Raw genomic sequence first — 23,917 nt, 5'->3', positions numbered from 1 at the left:
AATGAAGGGAAAAGAGCTTCAGTGCCTTTGTCTGCTCTCCAAATTATTCAGTACAACTTACTTACATTATGGCCACTTGTTGCTGATGTCATGACGAGTGCAGTATGGTACCGTTAGATTTGCTTCTCCCTTATAAATCTGTCCATCTACAGCTCTACTCCTTCCTCCTCCATGGTGAAACTCCTGCAGAGCACTAACAGAGAACCACTGTAGCCTGATAGGTGTATCAATTAATTTCTTAGACCATATTGGTCAATAAGGGTTCGGTCTTCTGAGTGGCTACAGCATCAGGAAGGTTATTCCCAGTATCACTAGAATGTGAGACCTGAGGAGCACATAAACTATTGCAATTTGTAATAAAGGGATTTGTGATAAATCCACTAAGCAGCTGAATAGTCCCACAAACACTGAAATACTACAGCAGATAGAGTGAAAAGTGTTTAACCCTGTAACTGGCATCAGATCTCCTGCTGGGGAACCCTGGAGTGTCAGTCATGATCTCCTCCTCCTCCTCTTCATTGTCATCACCACCACCAGTGGGTCTCATTGTGGCATCTCCCAAGGCACACAGGCTGACATACAGCTTTTATAATCTGTAACGCTGATGCCTACTTGGGTTCATATGTATTTATGTAGGTTTAATCTATATTTTAATCTGTTTCTATACCCCACTAAATTTGGGGTGCCCCATTTTCCGTAGATTAACCTGTTAGTTCCTTTTATACCCATTAATGTTTACATTACTCAGTCCCTATAACAACTTGTGGTTAGCACTTTACTGACACCCTATGTCTGCAAAAATGCCCAAAATACTCTAACCGGCTTTAACTGGTACATTGCAATATATATTTCCTAAATATCAGCAGTTAACACTTCTGTTCCTGTGACTGTTTCATTTTGTGACAGGGTGACTCAGCAGTAAGGCTACATTTTAGTCACTGGTATTTTTAGTAAGTCACGGACAGGTCATGGGCAGTAAACAAAAATTCACGGCCTGTGACCTGTCCATAACTTTTACTAAAAATACCAGTGAATAAATCTTGGCGGGGGGGGGGGCAGTGGCACATGGCCTGGGACCCCTGCTGGTGCCGGGGGGGGAAGCAGGGGAGAGGGGATTGGCAAGGCCGACAGGCTCCCTACCTGGCTCCATGCCTCCCCCCTTCTTTCCCCGCAGCAGCAGTTTGGGTGTGGGAGGGGGCAGGGGATGGGGTGAGGCAGGCTCTGGGTAGCACTTACCTGGGGGGCTCCCCGGCAGTGGCAACATCCCCCTCACTCACTGCTAGGCGGAGGCACCACCAGGCAGCTCTGCGTGCTGGCTCTGCCTGCAGGCACCGCCCTCGCAGCTCCCATTGGCTGCAGTTCCCTGGCCACGCCTCCACCTAGCATCTGAGTGAGAGGGATGTTGCCCAGGTAAGCGCCACCCAGAGTCCACCTCACCCCATCCTGTGCCCCAACCCCCTGCCCCCTCCCACACCCAAACTCTGCTGTGGCGGGGTGGGGTGGGGGAGCAGTGGCCTGAGACTGCCCCAGCAGCAACCAGTGCATCTGGTGTAGGGGTTGCCTGAGCTTCCCCTGAGCCAGTGGCCACTGCAGAAGTCCCCGAGGTCATGGAAAGTCACAGAATCAGTGACAAACTTGCAGCCTTACTCATCGGTTAGCTACCCATGTCAGCCTATTTCTAAGCCTGAGGCCTTGTTTGACTAAGCTAAATATCTTACAGCCCTGAAGCCAGTAGGCTCTGAATCACAACATTAATACATACATTTCACCTCTGTATTCTCAATATACCTGATTTTTTTTATTCTTGGCTACACCATGAGTTCAATGCCATTAAGGACAAAAAACATTTCTATTTACAGGGCTGGGCTATACCCCGACCTGTTCTACATGTTGCTGTTCAGCTCTCCGGCTTTTTGTCTCATGTCCATGTTCCAGCCTTTGTCTGATGTGGGACTTGGGCTCCAAGGAAGCCTTTCTTTTTCTTGAATGGTTGCTATTTGTCTTGGCTGCAGATACAACGTTGTATTCAAATACCTGCTGAGTGTGCGGCGGGTCCAGGCTGAGTTGCAGCACTGCTGGGCTCTCCAGATGCAGCGCAAGCACCTGAAGTCCAACAGAACTGATGCCATCAAGTGGCGTTTGAGGGATCACATGGCCTTCCTTGTGGATAATCTTCAGTACTATCTGCAGGTCAGGGTGCAGAAGAGGATGTGGTGTGCTATTTAGGCAGATAAACAGGAAGAGGGAAATGAAGGGGAGGCACTGAGCAGGCGTCTAAATCCTCTACAGCAAGACTCAGATTATGCCACACACCATCTTTTCCTGGGGAGTTTGCCTGCAGGTTGTAGGGGAGAAGGGTGGATAGGGTAGGGAGAACAAGGACTGAAAAGTGCAAGGCAAGAGCTATTAATTCCTGGACTGGTGCCAAAGCAGAACTGCTGAGCTGAGGGACCACTGACTATCTTAAAGCTTGTGGTCTCGTGAACCAGCAGAGCAATAAGTGAATGCTATGCAGGAATTCCAGCTTTCCAGTGATACCTAGTGTTCATAGGTAGCCAAGATACCATCCTGCCTTTCTCTCCTTCAAATTCAGCTGCATCCTGAGTTTAGTTGTTGCTGTTTTGAGCAGTTAGAAACAATGCTGTAAACCAATAGTTTTCAACCTGTGATCCATGAACCTCTGGGGTCCGCAGACTATTATCTTTACCATAGAATAGTGATTTTCCACCTGTCTGTGCACACTGGTGGTCCACAGACTATGTTTAAGATTTCCAAAAGAGTCTGCACCTCCATTTGAAATTTTTAAGGGGTCTGCAAAGGATAGAAGGTTGAAAACCACTGCTCTAAACATCTGAGCTTGAAACTGCAGTTTTCAATGGGTAAAAATAGAACTTCTAGTTGCCAGGATTTTGTGAGACTATTGGCTGTTAAAATCACCACTGGCACTGTGACATGAAAGTGGTAGCATGAGGGATGAACAAGACAACGATAGAAGAAAACTGATTCTGAAGTGCAGCGGTTACCTAACTTTCAGTTTGTTGAATATTAACTATATAAAAAGTGTCACAAACCTTAAAAGAAAATAACCATTTAACTCTCCCCTCAAGTGACAGTTAAACTGAAAAAATATTTAACTTCCCCAACCTTGTATCTGATATTTTCTCCAATTAGCTTAATTGGGCAGTCTCAGTGCCTCTTGCATGTGGACACAGGGACTGCTAATGACAGCAGTATGGGACTCAGGTTGGCTTCCAGAATTTGGGTGAGAGCTACAAAGGGGCAAATTAACTTCGTTTTGTGAAACTCTTGAAATGTTAACATAATTAAGTAGCTAAAAGATCGAAAAACCAAATTGCTAATCCTGCTTTAGAATCCAATATTTCATGGTTTGCCAGTAGGAAAAAAATGGATGAGAATTTTTTAATTAAATATTTAACAGAATTTAAAGGTTGTGAGAACTTCAAACTGGTTTTTAGAAATTTCAGGGTGGAGGGATGAGGGGGAGGGCAGAAAATGGCCCATTTTTGACAAGCTCTACCAGTAAATCACAGATCCTAGATGAAGGTTCAGACAAAAAAGTGTTCAGACTCGTCTGGGGTGTTAGGGCACTCCTAAGATTTTTCTAGCTCTTGCTGCAGGCAGGTTGAGGAGGCTAGGTAGAGATGGAATTGCTCCCAGCAGGTAAGGAAGAGTGGTACTAATGAAATTTCTGTACCTGCCTATCAGGTGGATGTGCTGGAGTCTCAGTTCTCACAGCTTCTGCTGCAGATAAACTCCACTCGGGATTTTGAGAGCATCCGATTGGCTCATGATCACTTCCTAAGTAACCTGTTGGCTCAATCCTTCATCCTGCTCAAACCTGTAAGTAGATTTTGCTCTCTGGTTCTTTTCCACAAGATACCCCAGGGGTTTTATATTCCATTGTGAATAGATATGATATACCAATAACATTTCCCATATTCATATAGAGAAGGTCAGAAGGGACCACTGTGATCATCTGTGACCTCCTGCATAACTAATTCCTGTTTGAACTGAAGCATCTCTTAGAAAAACATCCAATTTTGATTTAAAAATTTCCAGTGATGGAGAATCCACCACAATCCTTGATAAGTTGTTCTAGTGGTCAATTATCCTCACTGTTAAGTTACCTTATTTCTAGTCTGAATTTGTCTAGCTTCAGCTTCCTGCAGCTGGATCTTGTTATACCTTTGTCTGCTAGATTGAAGAGGCCATTATCAAAGTTTTGTTCTCCTGTATACGTACTTATAGGCTGTAATTAAGTCTCTCCATAACCTTCTATTTGAGGAGCTAAATAAATTGAGCTCCTTCAGTCTTTCATTATAAGGCATATTTTTCAATCTCCTTCTTGAATTGTAGACACCACAATTGGGCACAGTATTCCAGCAGCAGTTGCACCAGTGCCAAACACAGGGGTAACATAACCTCTCTACTCCTACTCAATATTCCCCTATTTATTCATTCAATGATTGCATTAGCTGTTTTGGCCCAGGGTTGCACTCATGATCAGCTGCTTATCCACCATGCCCCCAAATCTTTTTCAGAATCACAGCTTCCCAGGGTAGAGTCTCCCATTGTGTAAGTATGGCCTATGTTCTTTGTTCCTAGATGTCTACATTTTGCATTTCACCATATTGAAATGCTTATTATTTGCTTGCATCCATCTTACCAAGATGTTCAGATCACTATATCAGTGATCTGTCCTCCTTCCTTATTTACCACTCCCCCAGATTTTATCATCTACAAACTTTCAGTTTTTCTTTTAGGACGGTCACTTATAAAATTGTTAAACAGGGTAGGGCTAAGAACTGATTCCTACAGAGCTCCACTGGAAACATCTGCTCCGTTGTTATTCCCTGTTCAGTTACTTTCTGAGGCCTTGCAGTTAGCCAGTTTTTAATCCATTTAATGTGTGCAACGTTGATTTGTATCTTTCTAGTTTTTTAATCAAAATGTTGTGTAATACCAAGTCAAATGCCTTACAGAAGGAAAAGGTAATAGTGTTGATGTAATATAATCAACCAAACCTGTTATCTCAAAAAATATACCAAATTAGTTTGACAGGATCTGTTTCCTATGAACTCATGTTTATTTTTATATTACCCTCCTTTAATTCTTTTTATTAAGAGTCCCATCACAACCATTCCATTTACTTTCTTCCTGTCCTCTGGAACCTCCCCTGTGTCCAAGACTTACTGAAAATTAATGGTCCAGAGAGCTCCTCAGTCCTCTTAACTTGCAATTGTGTTTTTTAATCTGGACCTATTTATTTTAAAATGACTTAAAGCAGTTACTAATATACTCCCGAGTTACTGTTAGAATGGAAAATATTTCATCACCATATCATATCATCTAGCTTTTTCTCAAATATGAAACAAATATCCATAATGAACACTTCTGCTTTTTCTTCAGTGACAATTCTATTTCCATCTAGTAATGGACCAACAAACCATTTAGGATTTTTGTCCTTCCTAATATGCTTTTAGGTTCCTTTTTATTGTCCTTAACTCTGCTGGCCATATATTTCTTCTTGTGTTCTTTTGCTTCCCTTACCAATTTTCTACAATTAATTTCTATCAACTTCCCCTTTTTTCCATTTGTAATTATTTTTATTAGTGCTTTCACTTTCCCTCTAAGCCATGGTTGGTGTGTGTTTGTTTGTTTTTTACATTAGTGGAGTCTTTTTCTCCATTGTGGGTTTTGGGACATCTAGTAAAATGTTCTTATAGTTCAACATATTCCCCCCGCTGATATGTCTCATAATTGTATCCAGGTTTGTGAAACTGGCTCTCAGAGTGCCAAGTTATATATTACTGGTTTGGACTTCACATTTATTATGTACAAATAGCATGATCAAGTCGTCATCCTTTGCACTTATGCAACCACTAAATTTTATCAATTCCTCTATCTGTCAACATGAAGTCTAATATAGAATTCTCCTGTGTTGGATGCATCATTGCATGAGCTAGGAAATTGTCATCTATAATTTTTAGGAATTTCAAGGACATTTTAATACTGGTAGCATAAGACTTCCATCATGCTGATCAGACTGAAGTCCCCCAGGGTAATGCAGCTAGGGATCATCCTGCTCCTTAATGTAATGTGGTAGTCGGCAGTAGATACCAACCAATACCCCATCTTACGCTTTATCTGTAAGCGCTGAAGATCATTTGCTTCAAAGTTGTCAGTGACTTGGAAACAGGTGTTTCTATTTTTGACAGTGTGCTCTCTCCCCTATGCTGTACTTCCTAAATAGTGATTTTAACATTCCCAACATGCAAGTCTTTCTACTTGATTTCAGTAATACCACATAGGTCTAATTTATGCTCATAAATGAATAATTCCAATTCCTCTTTTATTATTCAGGCTGCTAGCATGGGTGTATAGGCAATTAAACAATCTCTGCTCTTCATATCCATGGTGTTTTGAATAACTTTGTTCTTAACATCTTGATTTTAATACCAAATGAGTGCTCAGTTGTCCAATCAAATTATCTACCAGCCAGTCTAAATCCCACCTCCAGTTCATGGCGTCAGTGTTTAACTAATGTCTGTCTGATAAACTTAACAGTTGGGCTGCTCACACCTAGTGACCTCAAAAAGTAGAATGAGTCATTAAAATATTCGTCCATTCCCACAAGCAGTGGACAGTGCAAGTACATTTTCTAGCACCTTGTATAGTCCAGGTTTAAACCTCTACTATGATAGGGCTCCCATTACTTCCTTTCAGAGTATAAAAACATAAGATTCTTATGTAACATCCCAGATGTGATCACCTCAAAGCCCCATAAAGGGAAATTGGCACCTTACTACTTGAGACCTGTTGCTTCCTTGTATGTAGCCCAAAATTGCTATGGCCTGTTTTGCTGCCATATTATATTTCACACACTCATATTATGGTATTCTAGGTTTCTCCCTGGCTTTGAGTATCTGGGTTTGATTGTATTTCTGTAGCAGTATTAGCTGCTTTTCTCCCATAGCATTTAAGGCCAGATGGGCCCTTAGATCATCTACCCTAACCTCTGACATATATTGGAGGCCACAAAATTTCACCCAGTTACCCTTCATTGAGCCTGCTAACTTGTTTGACTAAAGCAAGTTTTCCAGAAAAGCACCAGGCTGGATCTAAAGACAGCAAGAAAATGACTATCATTGTTTAAAAAAATTGTGCCTTCTTCCCAAGCTGAATTCTACAAAACTGGGGGACAGGGCAAAAAAATCGCAGATGAAGTTCAATGTTGATAAATGAAAAGTAATGCATGTTGGAAAACAATGCCAACTATACATATAAAATGACCATGTCTAAATTAGCAGTTACCACTCAAAAAAGATCTTGGTCATTGTGGATAGTTCTCTGAAAACATCCACTCAATGTGCAGCAGCAGTCAAAAAAGCGATCAGAATGTTGGGAATCATTAAGAAAAGGAGAGACAGTAAGACAGAAAATATCATATTGCCTGTATATAAATCCATGGTACACCCACATCTTGAATACTGCCTGCAGATGTGGTTGCCCCATCTCAAAAAAGATATATTGGAATTGGAAAAGGTTGAGAAAAGGGCAACAAAAATGATTAGGGGACTTTTCAGCTTGGAAAAGAGATGACTAAAGGGGCATGGGATAGAGGTCTATAAAATCATGACTGGTGTGGAGAAAGTAAGTGGTGTTTACTCCTCATAACACAAGAACTAGGAGTCACCAAATGAAATGAATAGGCAGCAGGTTTAAAACAAACAAAAGGAAGTATTTTTTCCATACAGTGCACAATCAACCTGTGGAACTCCTTGCCAGGGGATGTTGTGAAGGCCAAGACTATAACAGGGTTCAAAAAAGAACTAGATAAATTCATGGAGGATAGGTCCATCAATGGCTATTAGCCAGGATGGGCAGGGATGGTGTCCCTAGCCTCTATTTGCCAGAAGCTAGGAATGGGCGACAGGGGATGGATCACTTGATGATAACATGTTCTGTTCATTGCCTCTGGGGCACCTGGCATTGGCCACTGTTGGATGACAGGATTACTGGGCTACATGGACCTTTGGTCCAACCCAGTATGGTAGTTTTTGTTATTTTGCTTATTCATCCCAAGTTTGTAGTCTCCCTTTGTCTCCTTTTCAGATCATTAGTCGTTGCTAGGTGACTCAGCAGGGAATCTTATATCTATCCCCCTAATATTTTTCTGTTAGAGTCCCTAACAGATTGTAAAAAGTGAGTTTTAAAAGTCAGTGTCCTATTTATGCTGCTTTCTTTTTGTGTTTCTCACTGGATGAAAATCTTTCAGGCTCTTATTGCTACTTTTGTGTTTCAAACACCTGCAGCGGAATGTTTGTTTAAAAATTGTTTTCACTCGCATTTTAAATTGTGGCAGCATGTCTCGTTTGTACAAAAAACTCAAATGTTAGGTTACATTTAAGCAGCATCCCTTCAACTTTATTAGTATGATTTTAGATTATCAGCTTTCTGAATAAGAAAAGTTTTGTTCAAAATATTCCATATTACAGCACTAAAGTGTCATAATTTTAAAAGAGGTTATGTGTAGAAGTAGTGGGCTCCCTGTTCATCGCTTTAAGGAAAGGAAAGGGTGAGTTAAAGCGGAAGAATTTGAAATGTATAAAGGTATTGGAGGGAGGGCAGCAAATGACACTATGCTACGTTCCTCCTCCTCTTAGGATATTCCTGCAGTTTTTAAATGGTCAGGTCAAACAAGACCCAATGAACCAATGTGTGAAAATGCCCTCTCATTGGGTCTGTTTTTGGCATCTAATTTTAAAATTACTTATGACTTACTCTCTCTGCAGGTTTTCCATTGCCTGAATGAAATCCTGGATCTCTGTCACAGTTTCTGTTCTCTGGTCAGTCAGAATTTGGGCCCATTGGATGAGCGTGGAGCTGCACAACTGAGCATCCTGGTAAAGGTGAGTCTTTGTCCATCCAGATCTCTCCTCCTTCCTGCTGTGTGCATACATGGGACATGACAAACAGAGCTGATTTTGGATTTAGGCTTGACTATGACAGTTACATTTTTTTAAATTGATTTAGTAAAACCAGTGCAAATCCCTTTGTGGACACTTACTTAGGGTTAAGAGTAGCCACCCTATGTCAATCAGGAATTTGTTTTAAGCTAAACTGAAATTAAAAACAAGTTTTAGTTAACCTGGGGCAACTCTTGTGTAGGCAAGGCAGCAGCCAGGCCCTACCCCTTGCTGTCTACACTGAGTGCAGAGCTGCAGCCAGCAATCTCAAGTCGCCTGTGTTGAGCAAGCAAATACAAGTTTGCAATAAACTTTATAAGATTGTGGAGTTGGGAAAAGCAGCTTGTGAGTCTCAGGGTCTGTACTTTCACCCTGTTGTATCAAGCACTAGAATGTCATGGGGGTAATAGCTAGCTTACCTTACAGTGGAGGTGGCAGTGTGTCACTTTGCTGTCACAGGCCACTTGTATCTGGAAGGAAATGTCACTTTAGGTCCATGAAAGATTGTTTTGGCAGCGGTGGGGGACAAAGCCACAGTAGCCTTAGCATCCTCTAGTTCTGATCTTCTGTAATTTGCAGGGCTTCAGCCGTCAGTCCTCGCTCCTTTTCAAGATTCTCTCCAGCGTTCGCAACCACCAGATAAACTCTGACTTGGCTCAGCTGTTGCTCCGCCTGGACTACAACAAATACTACACCCAGGCTGGGGGGACTCTGGGCAGGTAGGAATATGCAGCACTGATGCCTGTAAGGGCACCATGCTTGGTGGTAGCAGCAACTCTACTTTCTGAGGTTATTGAAAAGAGTTGATTAAGGGTTCAGAGTGGTAGCCTTGTTAGTCTGTATAAGCAAAAAAACGAGGAGTACTTGTGAACTAATTCTCAGTGATTTTATTAAGAGGTTCTGTCGTGGGAGGACTTTGTAATTTTCCATCTGGGCCCAAAATTACTTGTATCAAAAGGCTCACATCTGCATTACATGGACTAAAGTGCTGCCACGTGATGGGGCCAGTGGGTCTGAATTAGTGCCACACACCATAGCTACCTCTTCCTCACTGTTTGTACATTTACTTTGGGATCAATGCAAGCTACCTACCATGTGGTGTTCATCGATCACTGGAACAATCTACTCAGTTGCATGGAGAGAATTTCTTAGGGTATGTAATTAATGGTGTCTCTTTCCTCCTCTCTTGCAGTTTTGGGGTTTGAGCACCAGGACTAGTTTTTCTGGCTGAGAACTAGCGCACGGCAAGATGTAGCAAGGACACCAACTGCTGCTGCAGTGAGTGTACGTAGCCATTGGTCCTGTTCCTAGGGAATTTGCATTTTCCTGGCCAAGTCCTCAATAGCTGTTTATAGTCAACTATTGCCAGGTATCAATCTCTTCTGGAAAAAACTAATGGGGAGAATGTCTCATGCAGTCAGTGCTCCTAGTGACTGCAGGGAGCCATTCCACGCACTGAACACCACAGTGGGCACACACTCCTGTGGCATTTCTGTATCCCTGTTGTGCTTCATGCCGGGTGTCATTTTCTGAAGAAGAGGAAACACAAGATCACGCAGCTCCTCCTACCTCTTCAGCCGAACTGTTAACCTTTGTCACTAGGAAAGCAAAGAGAGATAAGTATCCTACTAAATGCCTGTGTATGGTAAAAGGCTCCGACTGTTTGCATAGGGTTCAGTTTGTACAATAAATCGTTTTGCAGTTGCCATGATCTCAGATTCAGACAAATCTGCAGGTATGTCTGATGCAGCAGGGAGAAATCACAAGAATTGGGTGGTAGGTGTATGTTGCTGTAGTGCCTGATTAGGCAACTAACAGTGTCTGTACAGCTTAAGGTTTGTGCAAATGCACACTGAACTTTGTTTGAGCAAGAGAGAAGTATGGGGTTATTGATGCAAGCTCTTTCTTTCTGTGAAAAGAGAATTTTATATTAACCCAAGGAGAGGTAAAGGCGGTGGTGTGGTTAGGTCTAAGCATGTTTTTGCTCAGGGCACAGTGCAGGAGCTCCTTGTAACAGACATTGCTCTGGCTACTACTAAAATAGCAGGATAGATGGGGCACTATAGGAGGAAGCTATTTTTGCTCTAACATGGCACAAACTTAAAAAACATGCTTAGTTTGAGCTGGGTGACCCAAAACTCTTGACATAAGAGTATTAATTCACTTGAATCAGAGAGAGGGAGCCTTATTTCCAATATATACAACACTGAGCTCCCTGCAACAGTGGTGCAAGAGGCAAAAAACCTCAGGTTAAGACCTAAAAGAATGAAGAGTAAAGGGAAACTACAGTACCTATTACAGCTCACTGCCATTGAGGGAAAGCAAGAGTGGAATTTCTGCATTCCTTTCTAGCATAGCCAAGACTACTGGGGGATTTTTAATTAGCCAACTAAAATGCACAAAAGAACTGTAAAACTGAAAAAGAAATCCATCCACTCTGACTAGACAATGGGAGTTTTCCAAGCATAGGGGACAGCAGGATAGAATGTGCAAGCCCAAGAGGGAGTGATAATATAAGAGGAAGAGCCCGAGTTCTATGTACCTTATCAAAAATTCTAGAAACCCTGAGTTCAACAAAGCAGCATGAAGGAGCTGGTGGGACTGATTAAGGAAAGATTAAAATAACTTTTGAAAACACAGACAGCTTAGCTAAGTTATAAGTAGCTGAAAGATGCATGGCTGCAAACAAATTACTTAGTGCAGTAAGCGGGGGGGGGGGGGGGGAGGAGCTATAATTTAGAAAGGAAAAATATTAGGCTGGATAGAATGGAGGTGAAGAGGCTCAACTAGTGATGGCAACCAAAATCTGTGGGACAGTCAAACTTAAGCTGCATGGAACATCAATGTTACATCTGCTGCTCCACAGGCAACTCCCTCATAAAAACCTATTCAAACTTATCGAGTTCTATCTTACTTAGGAAGATTGTTTGCCACGACTAGTTGTAGTGGGAGGGTGTCCCAGGACCTCAGTCCTCTGCTGGTTAGAAGCCTTCTAATTGGCCAGCCTGAATTTACTCAGGGTCAGTTTATACCCATTTGTTCTTGTGCTAAGTGTGATTCAGCTTAAATTCACTCCATGGTGTTCACCATCTGCTGTATTTATAAAGCAACCCTATCTCCTCTCAGCCTTCACTTTGCTCAGCTAACTAAACCCAGGTCATTTAATCTCCTCTCAAGGTAGGCTCTGTTTCCCTGATCTTAGCAGCCTCTCTTTTGCCAGTTTAAAGTAGTCATGATGAGGTCTTACCAGTCCCTTGTACAATGACATTAGTACTTCCCTTGCTCTACTGGAAATACTGCACCTCACACTTCCCAGCTTTGTATTTGACTTTTTCACAGCCACATCACACTACTGGAATAGAGTCATCCTGTGATCAACTAATACACCTGCAACTTTTTCCTCTGTTTCCACTTCATGCACTCCCTAGCTTCTGGGCCACTGTTAGTTACTACCTGTATGATCTTGCACTTTATACTATTGAATTTCATCCCATTTTCATTACTGTAGTTCAGAGGTCCCCAAACTGTGGGGTGTGTGCCCTCCCCCCAAAGGGGGCATGGAGGAATGTTCAGGGGGATGCAGCAGGCTTGGACAAGCCCCCAGGGGAAGCACCACCCACCCCACACCTGGTCCTGGCCCTGGGTGCCTGGCTGCTAGCCCCCACCATGGCCAGGCTGTGGCTCTGTTCCTGGCCCCATCCCCAGCTGTAGCCCCAGGCTCTCAGACCTTCCCCTGTCTGCATCTCCCCCCTGCTCCATGGGGAGCTGCAGCCCTGGCCCCAGCAGGAGGGCAAATGTTACCCAGGCCCTGGGGGGCACAGACAGGGTTAAAGGGGGCCACAAAAGTGTGGAGACTACTGTGTAAAATAATTCAATCCTCTTCTCCAATGCATCATTAGCAAATTTCATTAGCAGACTCCTAGATTTTTTTTGCTAAGGTCACAAATGAAAAGACTGCCTCCCTCCTCCCCCCCGGCTAATCCTCAGGAAACTACTGTAACCACCTTCCAACCCAATAGTTCTCCTTCAGCACAGCTCATTTTCTTGCCTTTAGCCATGCAATAAGCCTGCTTGGTCCAGGAGCTGGGCAGGATGGTGTTTTCTCTAGTTTCTATAGCATTAGGTTAAATCAGACCATTGTTTCTGCCACTGCAACAGAAGGAAAAAGATAAAGATAAATCGTAATTTTTGTCTATCCTGCCAATAGGGTCAGAAGCAAACTCAATCCTGATCTGTCCCTAGTGGTGGGCTGTAAGAACAAAGTTCTTCACTGATAACTTTATCACAGTCCCCTCCTCTGAGGTGAGGTGCTAATTTATCTTTTCTCTCTCCCTCTTCTCATTCTTCTGATTGCTTCAGTATGAAAATAGACAGAAGATAGCCAAAAGCAAACATCTCTTCTGCACTGAAGCCTGGGAGGCTAACAGAAAATAACTAACAGATTAATAGAAAAGGGATACACAATACATCATGCTGTGGAGGTCATGGACACAGGAGCGGATTACAAGACAGCTTAGCAGAGGTTTTTGTTTTAAAATGGTTTGGTCCTCAAACTATTAGATCAGAAGAAAGTGGGGTTGGCGGGGGAGAGAAGAGCTGGGCAGGCTCACGCACACATCTCCAATCACATCACTTTCCTGCAGCAGAGAAGAGGCTTTTCCTTCATCAGTGTGTCAGGTGGTTGTTGCAGCACCTCTGATCAGGTACAGCTATGCCAGAAGGCACAATTTACTAGGGCTGTTGATTAATCACATTTAACTCACACAATTAACTAAACAAAGTTAATCACAATTAATCGCACTTTTAATCCCACTGTTAAACAGTAGAATACCAATTGAAATTTAATAAATATTTTTGGATGTTTTTCTACATTTTCAAATATATTGATTTCAATTACAACACAATACAGAGTGTACAGTGCTCACTTTATATTTATTACAAATATTTGCACTGTAAAAACTAATAGTATTTTTCAATTCACCTTATACAAGTACCACAGTGCAATCTCTTTATCGTGCATGTGCAATTTACAAATGTAGATGTTTTGTTACATAACTGCACTCAAAAACAAAACAATGTAAAACGTTAGAGCCTACAAGTCTACTCAGGCCAACTTCTTGTATAGCCAATCACTAAGACAAACAAGTTTGTTTACATTTACTGGAGATAAGAAGGAGCATTATTTACAGCGTCACCAGAAAGTGAAACCAGGCATTCACATGGCACTTTTGTAGCCAGCATTGCAAGGCATTAACGTGCCAGATATGCTAAACATTTGTATACCCCTTCATGCTTCTGCCATCATTCCAGAGGACATGCTTCATTGCTGATGATGCTCATTTAAAAAAAAAGTCCATTAATTAAATTTGTCACTGAACTCCTTGGGGGAGAATTGTATGTCTTCTGCTCTATTTTACCTGCATTCTGCCATATATTTCATGTTATAGCAGTCTCAGATGACTCAGCACATGTTGTTCATTTTAAGAACACTTTCACTGCAGATTTGACAAAATGCAAAGAAGGTATCTGACATTACATTCCATATTCTTTATGAAAATATGCTTATAATATGAATGACAAGATATACTTTATGCAAGATGGCTCATGTGAGATGATATGATAAAGAAATTGCACTACAGTACTTGTATTAGGTGAATTGAATATGTTTTTTACAGTGCAAATATTTAATCAAAAATAATATGATCACTCTACACTTTGTGTTGTAACTGAAATCAATATTTGAAAATGTAAAAAACATCTAAATATTTAATAAATGGTATTCTGTTATTGTTTAATAGTGCGATTAATCAAGATTAATATTTTTAATTGCTTGACAGCCCTACAATTTACTCAACCTCTTGTGTACCTACAGCCTTCTGCCAGCTATGGACTATATGAGGTCTTGGTATCGGAGTGCAGTTGGCTAAGGCCTGTGTGGTAACTGCTTGGTTGTGTGATGGGGGCCAGATGCTGTACTGTTCCTGCAGAGGAAATGGCTTGCCTCATACCTGGAATCTTAAAAGTAGGGCTGTCAATCCCACTTAACAACTGAAAACAAAATTAATGCATTAATCACATACCTCTAGGGAGGGGGGGCGGCCAGGAGCCCTGCACCCCCAGCCCAGAGCCTATATTTCAAAATATCCAAAAATATTTAAATAAATTGTATTCTATTAACAGTGCAGTTCAAACTGTGATTAATCACCATTAATTTTTTTTTAACTGCTTGCCACCCCCTACTTAAAAAGACAACTTTAACCTTTCAAACACTGTTGCCTGTTCCAATTTTCTACTCTGCCCTGCACTCCTAACACAGATAAACAGTCCCCAGTGTTTATGTGCCTTCTCTGCTATCAGCCCTGCCAGTCTGCAGATTCTAGTACACATACCAGGAAACAGTAACCAGAATGGTCACAGGAAGGCAGGCAAGATAGCACTTGCTCTACCCTAGAGTTCCAGGATCGCAACAGTGCCAAGCACACCTTCACTCACTTTCATCTCAAACCCATCCTGGAAAGAGAGCCACATCAGCAAACCAGGCTGCTCAGCAAGACAGATGTACATCCTAATCAGTGCGCACACACAGAAAGGGAGTACTCAGTGCCCACTAGACCTGGCACTTGGTTGTGGGGTGAATGCTCCCACAGTCAAATAGGGTATTCAGTACATTGTTCTGGACTGAGATTTTACTTGGGCTGAGATTTTAGACCTGGTAGCCACCTTTAATGCAAGCAGGAAAGTAACTACGTGTTTAGCATGGGGAAATTTAGCTGCAATCCACCATCTGCCCCTGAAAGGAGCCAAGTCACGGGCTCATATGAGGGGAAAAAATGTGTTACCACAAGAGATTCAACATTTATTTCATCATAAAAGTCCAGCAAATAAAACTATATACAGTGATCCATGCATGTGGCCAGTAACACACAGACATTTAAAACCTGATTAAAAACACAGTCTTCACACCAGCAGAGAGGGCAGGACACGGGGTGGCATTAGCAGGGGCCATAGTCATGTTTATATTTTGGATGCTGGTTGTAGCCAACTCTCTCCCCAGCAATGAGGCTCTGAATAACCCACTCCTGCGACACAACAGGCAGCCGTAACACTTCCGCACACTTCAGGACAGCAGCTGGGCAGGACGAGTCACTCACCACCACGTCAAACACCCCCAAAGCAATATCTGCAGGGAGCAGGACACAGGCTATTGTCAGGGAAAAAGAAAAGACTCCTCCCTCCCTGCAGTCAAGAGATGCAGTCTCACTGGTCCAGCAACCCTAGTCAGAAAATTCTATGTCTTGTACAGTTAAAAGTATTCCATATCGAAGTTTGAGCTCAGATGGAGCCTCAAGTGCCGAAGATCAAAAAACAAGGCTGCCCTTTGGCAGATGAATAAGCAGCTGCTTGGGTCCACATCCTACATGAGCTCCATGGCTCACCTGCACTACCTCTCCTGGAGAGGGACTGAAGGGAGAGGAGATTCATTGCCTGATAGCAGACCCAGAAGCGAAGCAACTGCTGACCCCGTTTTCCCTTTCTAAAAGCACAGACTGGACCACCACCTGAACTACTGCAGCATGCAAAAGTTCACTCCCAAAATGGAGTCAGTGGAAGAGTGGAGACTTCCCCATTTTATCCAGGCAGAGGGCTATCAGTTATCTTACCCTATGTCTGCTACCCCATCCCTGCTCTCACCTACAACAGCCTAAGCCCCTGATCAAGTCAATTCTAAATCAGTTTAAACTCCACACAAGACTGCACAGGCACTGAAGTCCCAACTACTGGATGTGAGATTCACACGAGGCTCTCTGGCTGGTGGGTACCTTTGTTCTGGGCATTTGAGTAATGTTGTTTAACTGATGCTGCTCCCCCTGTCATGAGGATTTCTGACCAGAGCTCCAGGAAGTTCTGCTGTTGGTCTGATACCAGAAGAACTTTCAGGTTACCAAAGGGGTTCTCTCGGGGGTGCCTGGAAAAGGAACAAGAGGAGGGAAGGCGTGGCAGATCCCTACAGACTCAAAACAGTAACTTAATTCTATGGCCACTTACTCTGGTAGCCTGTTTGGTTAGTTATATGACCCCACAACACCCTTATATCTGAATGCCTCACAAACATCAATTTTATCCTCCCCAACAGCCCTTTGAGGTAAGGAAGTATTAACCCCTTTTACAGATAGGAAAACTGAGGCACAGAGACTGATTTGCTCAGTCACATGATGAATCTATAGCAGAGCTGAGACATGAACTCAGATCTCCCATGTTCCAGGCCGTGCCTTAGCCGCAATGCCACCATCCCGTCTCAGTGGGGGGAGAGAGAGGGGTGTGGCAGGGCAAGAAAAGCAGTGGCTGGAGGGCATTGCTGAAACAAAGTATATTAGTGTTGTCCTCTTCTTATTTTTTAAGATCTTTCTGGTAGCAAGGTGCCTGCAGCTTAACCCAATATCCTGGGTGCATTTTCACCAGAGCTGCATACAGAGGGATTGTCACTTCCCTGTTCAGTTAAGAGGATAACTAAAATTTAAGATGCCACTATTTAGGAAACCAAAATTGCAGACGACCTGCTGCCATATCTCATTGAAAGCCCACATTCCTGCATCCCAGATTTCTCCCTCCCACTGAGTATTTGGGAGCGTTGGGTTATTTCTTTCCCAGATGCATTAGCTGCATTTTCCCCAAAGAATCTCCTTGGAAATATGCAGGAAATAACAGTCTTTCTAGTTCCCTCTCTATTTTTCTGTCCTCTCAGTTTACTATGTATTTGCTAGTGCAACTAACATGTTAACCTTTCCCTTACCAGATCATTAATATTTAATAAAATAGATACTGTTGTGCGACTCTGCTGCATCCACTACACAGCCAATCTCAAGGAATATGATAACCTATCAGCTGCTTTACTCAAGTCCACAGCCAACATCTGCTGCTTTCTTTAATCAACTACAATTGTCATTCAAATTTTGCAATAGATCTGCTAGTTTTCATGGGCTGGGTAACCCTTCTGGGGCCTGTCAAACCAAGTAATTGCCTGTTCACAAGTCATTCTAATGTTCTGAGACTCAAAAAAACCCTCTATTTGGGCCTGTGTCCCACCCTTCCCTTTCTTCACTCACTCATGAAATCACTTGCTTCAGTCATCTTCAAGTCTCTTCCATGGGGCCCTCCCAAGTTGTCCTTGATTTTAACTAATCTTCCTTCACTCATGCTGTTGGAATTCAACCTTCCTCTGAATTCCCTTTTTTCTAGCACCTGGGAAACACTGGCCACAGAATATGGAAGCACAGGAGGTAAGCGGAGGGGACAAAAAAGATTGGCCGGTGAAAGCTGGGGGGTTCTAGAATCTGCCCCAGAAACTAGAGTGAGGAATACAGCTCCCTCTGCCCAACTGCATGTATTTAACCTGTTTGCTCCCCAAAAGCCCATGTCCTGATGGAGCCCAGGATCACATGGTACAGAGAATAATTTCTGTCCTATTGGGGCGGGGGGAGATAGCGTCTGCTATAGACACAGACCTTCCCAACTAGAGAATTCTGTTAGACAGCTCCAGCTGCTCTTCTCTTCCTTACTTCAGTTTTGCTTCTCGTTGTGTCCAGGGCTAAAGGCAGATTGTCACAGGAGATGGTCTGCTCACTGCACGACCCCCAAGTATTGCTCCCACGCATTAGGGAGAAAACGGGGAGCTATGTTCCCCCACTCTATCTAGTTACTTATGACTCCCATCATCACAGTAGTGCAGCACCTCCCAATCACTAGTGTATTTATCTTCACAACAACCCTCTTACTTTAACCCTACCTATGCCTTCAGATCCTGGTTACTCAGTGCTTACCACTCCAGCAGCCTTTGCTCTTGGAGGCTGTAGCCAGCTGGGAGAAGGTAATTACGGTAGTTTTGAAGCTGGTTAGCATGGCAACTGTCACGGACCCAGACATGAGATACACAGGGAATTCCACTGGCAAGGCACAGGAAGTACTTCCGGGTTCGGCAGTGCTGATCTGCAATCAGGAGACACTGATATGCCGCGTTACACTGGGGGGAGGCAAAGAGACAAAGTGTCAGAGCCTGGTACTACCTAGGCAGCAGGAAGTATCCTTCCATAAAAACTCTTTAGAGGAAAAAAAAAGTGCAACTAAGAGCTGTCAGGAGGCACACAGGGCACGAGGAGAAGTGTGCAGCTGCTCCCTGAAGGACTACACTAGCCATTCACTTAGGCATCACACATGAAGTATATTCCCCCAGTCTTCTGTGAAGTCAGGTGGTTAAGGTGACTTGGTCATATGGCTAAGCCTGAAGAGTCCACCCCTTCCAGGGTCCTAAAGTCCAAGAAATCTTCTGTTCTGCTTCTGAGCTCTGCTATGGCCCTCCTGGGCTTTTATCAGTCTACCACTCATCTCCTTAATATCATTGTTTCATCTCATAAGGTGGCAGTATGGGGGAACCCAGAGCCCAACCTATTCAGTGGTACCGAGCCCTGGGACCCCCTAAAGAGTTGGACTGCCTGCCCCTGTAACCAAACAAAAAAAGGACTTGTAGGAAGAGGCCCTGGGAAAGAGTGCATTACCAGCCTTCCTAGCTGGCCTCCTACCCTTCGAAGAACACTGATTCCTAGCAGTCCCTCTCAGCTTGGCTCTCCCAGCTTCCAACAGATCACCACTCTTCCTGGTGTTGGTCTCTTCACCCTGCCTCTGCACTCCTTTAGCAGCAGCATGCCTTCTGCCATAGTGCAGCCCTCTTTGGCCTCTTCAGGAACAGTCTGAGCAGACTACCGGTGAACGGGTGTCTGTCTTTCCCAGGACGACTCTTTACATCCTCAGCAGGCCTGGCTCCTAGTCAGCTGACTCTTTGCCTCCATGTGGGGAGGGAGACCAACTCTGGTGCAGCTGAGCCCTCAGCCCTCTTAAAAGACCACCTCACGCTGTGATACAGGACTTAAAGATCTTCTAAACTCTGGAGGTGGAATCTTTTCTGGAAAGCCCACAAAGGCATCTGAGAGTATCCAAATATTTGGAGATTTAACCTTATGTTTCAAACCCTCAGGCTGGAAGCTGTCTGGATCTTTGTATTTCACTGGGCCTTTCATCAGGAGATCTTCCGAGAGAGGTAGCTCCCAAGGAGTTCACAGACACTTCTGGAGTCAAGGGATCCAGGAGTTGTAAGGTTAGCTGGGGGCTATTGGGGATTCCCTGACCCTCTCCAACATGATCTTCCGAGCAACTCTGATGAGAAGAGGCAGAGGAATGAAGGTCAGATCAGCTGAATGAGAAGTCATCTGTTCAAGACTGTTGATTCCAGCGCCTGGAGCAGAAGAGATCCAATGTTTTGTTCTTGCTGGAAGCAAACCAATTTATTTGGGGAGAGCCCCATTTGAGAAGCACTAGAGGGAGAATCCTGTTGTTCAGTTTCCATTCCCCTGGGGAACGAGTACAGCAGTTGAGCCAATTGACTTGGGTGTTGAACTTGCCCTTGACATAGGCTGTCTTGAGAGAGAATGGTTTCTTTTCTGCCCAAAGGAGGATTCTGGTGGCGTCTGCCTGCACAGAGGAACTGCAGGTCCTGTCTTGCCTGTTGATATAGACCACTGCTGCCTATTGCCCAACTGTACTAAGGCAGCAGAGGAGGTCAAGGGAGGGGAAAAGCATCTAAGGGCATTCCTGATGGTTCTAAGCTCTGGTGGGGAGAGAGGCGCAGAGAAAGGAGGAGAGCTGCCCACAGCACCTACGGGGTTGTGGCTTATTTCCCTCTATGAGGCAGAGCTATCGAGAGACACTATGGACGGTGGCATAGAAGCAAAACACTCTGTGGGAATGGCTAACTGAATTAGTCAGTCTCCAGACCAGACAATTGTTATGAGAATTTGTTTTATCGGTTTTAAATTTGTTGCCTTTCGATTTCCTTAGGTGTCATACAGACATCAAGGAGACAGACTGTGAATTTGAGCTCATCACATCCCTTCTTGTCGTCTCCTCTCTAAACCAACAGTCTGAATTTTTTCAATCTCTGTTCACAACAGTCTTTGAGCAGTCCAAAACAATGCCCAGGTCTCCTCTTAAGTGGATATAGTTAATTTAGAACCCATGAGGTTCAAGAGCAGTTTAAATGATTTCTTCCAATGTGAATTACCTTGCACTTGTCAGTGACTTTCATCTGCTTTTGATCAAGAGCATTAAATGCTGTGGGAAGATCAAAAGAGGAAGAAAAAGGTGCCAGGGACCCCACTCCATCATCCAGCCCATCCCTCCCCACAGACACGAGCGTTCTAGGCATGACACAAACATTGCTTATACCACCCATCACAACATGGTTCCAACTGCCCTGCTCTGTACTGCGCCCTCCCCTCACACAGTTTCAGCTCCTCACCATTTCTGTAGGAATGCATTTTGGGCAATCAGACTGCATGTCCTCACCTGGGTTTCATTGAAGTCCTCCAGGATGTAGCCGGCTCCAGTTCGCAGCTGCAATGCTGTGTACTGTTTGTTGTAAGGAATTGAGAATTCTAGAACAGGAGGAGAAGAGAGCTAAAAGCCTTGGCTACCTAAGCTATGCACAGCCCATTCCCTCAGCCCACCAGAGAGAGACAGACTGACCCCACAAAGAAAAGGAGTACTTGTGGCACCGTAGAGACTAACAAATTTATTTGAGCATAAGCTTTCGTGAGCTACAGCTCGCTCAAGAAAGCTTATGCTCAAATAAATTTGTTAGTCTCTAAGATGCCACAAGTACTCCTTTTCTTTTTGCGAATACAGACTAACATGGCTGCTACTCTGAAACTGACTCCACAGAGATTCTAGTATCAGGAAGATGTGGTGAGGACACTGAGCACCCCATGGAGATACAGCAGAGAACTGAGCACACTGCTGGCCAAACTGGTCACGTAAGTAACTCATGAATCTGAACAGCTGCTTTTAAAATCAAAACATCAAGTTCATGCATATTACCACTGTATCTGCCAAAGGCAAGTTCAAGCCTCTTGTTCCTGCTTTCAAGCCTTAAGTCACTCAGCCCCATCCTGTGTCTGAGAGAGACTCTATTCCCATATCTCCTCCTGCAATTTGCCAGTAATGCCAGCCGCAACACCATCTTCATTTCCTTCACTGACTGAAGGGCCTACAATCGTTACCATAATTCTCATCCTTTGCCTCCCCTTCCCAGACATCATATCCTTCACTGTAGGCTAAACTCCCTGAAGCAGAGACTGGCTCTGTGCTCATTTCTGTGAAGGGCCTAACACACAATGAGATAAACAGTAAAAAAGTGGGGACAACATGAATTTGCATACATGCCTGAGCAGTTACCACCCAGCCCCTTTCCCAAACCTACAGGATTCCACCTGGAAATACAATTGGGAAGTTCATCTCACCTTCCTCTTCCTCACTACTGCCTGCAGGACCATCTGATGGTTTCTGGCGAATAGCCAGTTTGTCACTGGGGGTTGCCATAGTGAGAAGAAAAGCATAGCCCAGAAAGAGGGTCTTGTTGTGGGGCAATGGCCCATGATGCTCCTCCAGTGTCGAGGGATCTCCTGTGTGATCTCCACTTTCACAGGGGCTCACAAATTCACCTGCCCTCACAGCCCCTGTAGAGAGAAGGAACTGCTATGAAAGCCCCAGCATCGGGTCACCCAATGCAACGGCATCAGGGATAAATTCAGGCAGTTCCAGATGGCTCACCATGCTGGTACTTTTCCTTGGTGGATGCCACCTTGTGCTTCAGAATGAAAAAAAAAATAGTTAAAGTCTCTTGCCCTCGTAGTTGCAAAGAATCTTCAAAATGTAACTGGAGTGTATCTAGCACAACGTCTGCTAGAGCATGCAGACAGCCTGAAACAATAGCTCAGAAAATGGACAGCTGTCCCACTCATCTCCATGAGCGTTAATTCTGAAGTCTAATCATGTCAGTCGAAATGTCAATATTGTTAGGGTATTTCAGTGCTGATCAAAACATACAAGGGGGGAGGGGGGAGGATGATCACATCACTAAGATCTGACCAATACTCTGCAAAGGACATCTTGAATGGGCAGAACTTGGGACAGCATTGCAGTGTATTTTTAATCCTTCCGTCCAAGGTAAAAGAGCCTATACATGACCAGGGAGAAGGACAGCCTCAAACACAGAGGCTGTGGGTTCCACACATTTGCTCAGGAGAAAGGTCTACTTTTGCATGTAGGGAGAGAAGCCTGCAGCCCCCGAGTTTGTTTAGAGCAGAATGGAAGGTTCTTACCAGGTTTCATTGCTGCAGACTTGCGCCCTCGTTTGGCTGGGGATCTCTCATCTTCAGAGGCAACTAGCTTCCTCTTCCCAGACAGCAGGCCTGGGGCGACACGGGGACTCTCCTGTCCTTTTCGAGTGGGTGTAGTGCTGCTGCTGGAAGTGCTGGGTGAGCCAAAGTTACTGCGCCGCTTCCGCTTCCCCTCCACCAGGTTATCTAAACCACAGTAAGCCAGTGGCCAGTCATCCATCTCCCGCTCCCCCTCACCAAACCCACAAGCATCACCCATCCCAGAGTGATAGCCTCATAAGCAGAGCACACAGAGCTTTACACACCATCTCCTGACCCAGGGGGAGAGAATCAGCTTTCCTATATCTTGTGTCTTCGTTCACCCCCCATGAGACTCACTTTTCCTTACCTGCCTTCAGAGGGCCAACATCATCACATCCCTTCATTGAGCTGAGGATGCCTCTGCAGCTCCCTGCTCTTCCAGTCACCTCCCACTCTGGGCATCTGTTCCTTCTAGGCAAATCATACCTATGCAGCGACCACACAGTGCTGTTGGAGCAGCACTAGAAAGCAGAAGCAGCAAAGGCATGATCCATGCTTAATTAGGGCCTGTCCAGGGTCAGTTCCCACTGAATTCTTATGGATATCATGCAATGCCTCAAGGCTGCAAAAAGACATAATATGACTAGCAAAGTCAGTGTGTTGTCAGCTTATGGTTCTACT

General features: G+C 44.0%; 2 protein-coding genes and 1 long non-coding RNA gene across 7 annotated transcripts in view; 1 reads left to right on the top strand and 2 right to left on the bottom strand.

The window, feature by feature from the left end:
• TUBGCP4 (tubulin gamma complex component 4) overlaps positions 1–11,606 on the top strand; it is a 38,741-nt gene extending 27,135 nt beyond the window's left edge. The window contains exons 13-17 of one of the 2 annotated variants that reach the window (XM_074966740.1): positions 2,013–2,190; positions 3,727–3,861; positions 8,817–8,933; positions 9,570–9,709; positions 10,183–11,606. In XM_074966740.1, the coding sequence (XP_074822841.1) occupies positions 2,013–2,190; positions 3,727–3,861; positions 8,817–8,933; positions 9,570–9,709; positions 10,183–10,195 (583 nt within the window). In that variant the 3' untranslated portion in view covers positions 10,196–11,606. The remainder of the gene's footprint in view (positions 1–2,012; positions 2,191–3,726; positions 3,862–8,816; positions 8,934–9,569; positions 9,710–10,182) is intronic. The other variant, XM_074966738.1, reaches the window with a different exon arrangement.
• LOC141995473 (uncharacterized) lies at positions 1,860–11,235 on the bottom strand. Its single transcript, XR_012641325.1, has 4 exons — positions 10,083–11,235; positions 9,410–9,460; positions 8,806–8,970; positions 1,860–2,218 (listed from the first exon to the last, which is right to left on the bottom strand). It is a non-coding gene; the product is annotated as an uncharacterized LOC141995473 (long non-coding RNA).
• A 4,277-nt stretch (positions 11,607–15,883) lies between the features above and the next one.
• Positions 15,884–23,917, bottom strand: part of TP53BP1 (tumor protein p53 binding protein 1) — a 74,049-nt gene continuing 66,015 nt past the window's right edge. For 3 of the 4 annotated variants that reach the window (XM_074966737.1, XM_074966736.1, XM_074966734.1), the window contains 6 exons: positions 23,198–23,401; positions 22,337–22,552; positions 21,384–21,472; positions 18,809–19,008; positions 16,811–16,956; positions 15,885–16,170 (listed from right to left, as the gene is read on the bottom strand). In XM_074966737.1, the coding sequence (XP_074822838.1) occupies positions 15,983–16,170; positions 16,811–16,956; positions 18,809–19,008; positions 21,384–21,472; positions 22,337–22,552; positions 23,198–23,401 (1,043 nt within the window). In that variant the 3' untranslated portion in view covers positions 15,885–15,982. Of the gene's footprint in view, positions 16,171–16,810; positions 16,957–18,808; positions 19,009–21,383; positions 21,473–22,336; positions 22,553–23,197; positions 23,402–23,917 lie in introns of all 4 variants that reach the window. The other variant, XM_074966735.1, reaches the window with a different exon arrangement.

The sequence above is a fragment of the Natator depressus genome, chromosome 10 (assembly GCF_965152275.1).
Source record: "Natator depressus isolate rNatDep1 chromosome 10, rNatDep2.hap1, whole genome shotgun sequence".
Taxonomy (NCBI): Eukaryota; Metazoa; Chordata; order Testudines; family Cheloniidae; genus Natator; species Natator depressus.
The sequence above is the reverse complement of the archived record's forward strand: the minus strand, read 5'-3'. Positions and strand labels throughout refer to the sequence as shown.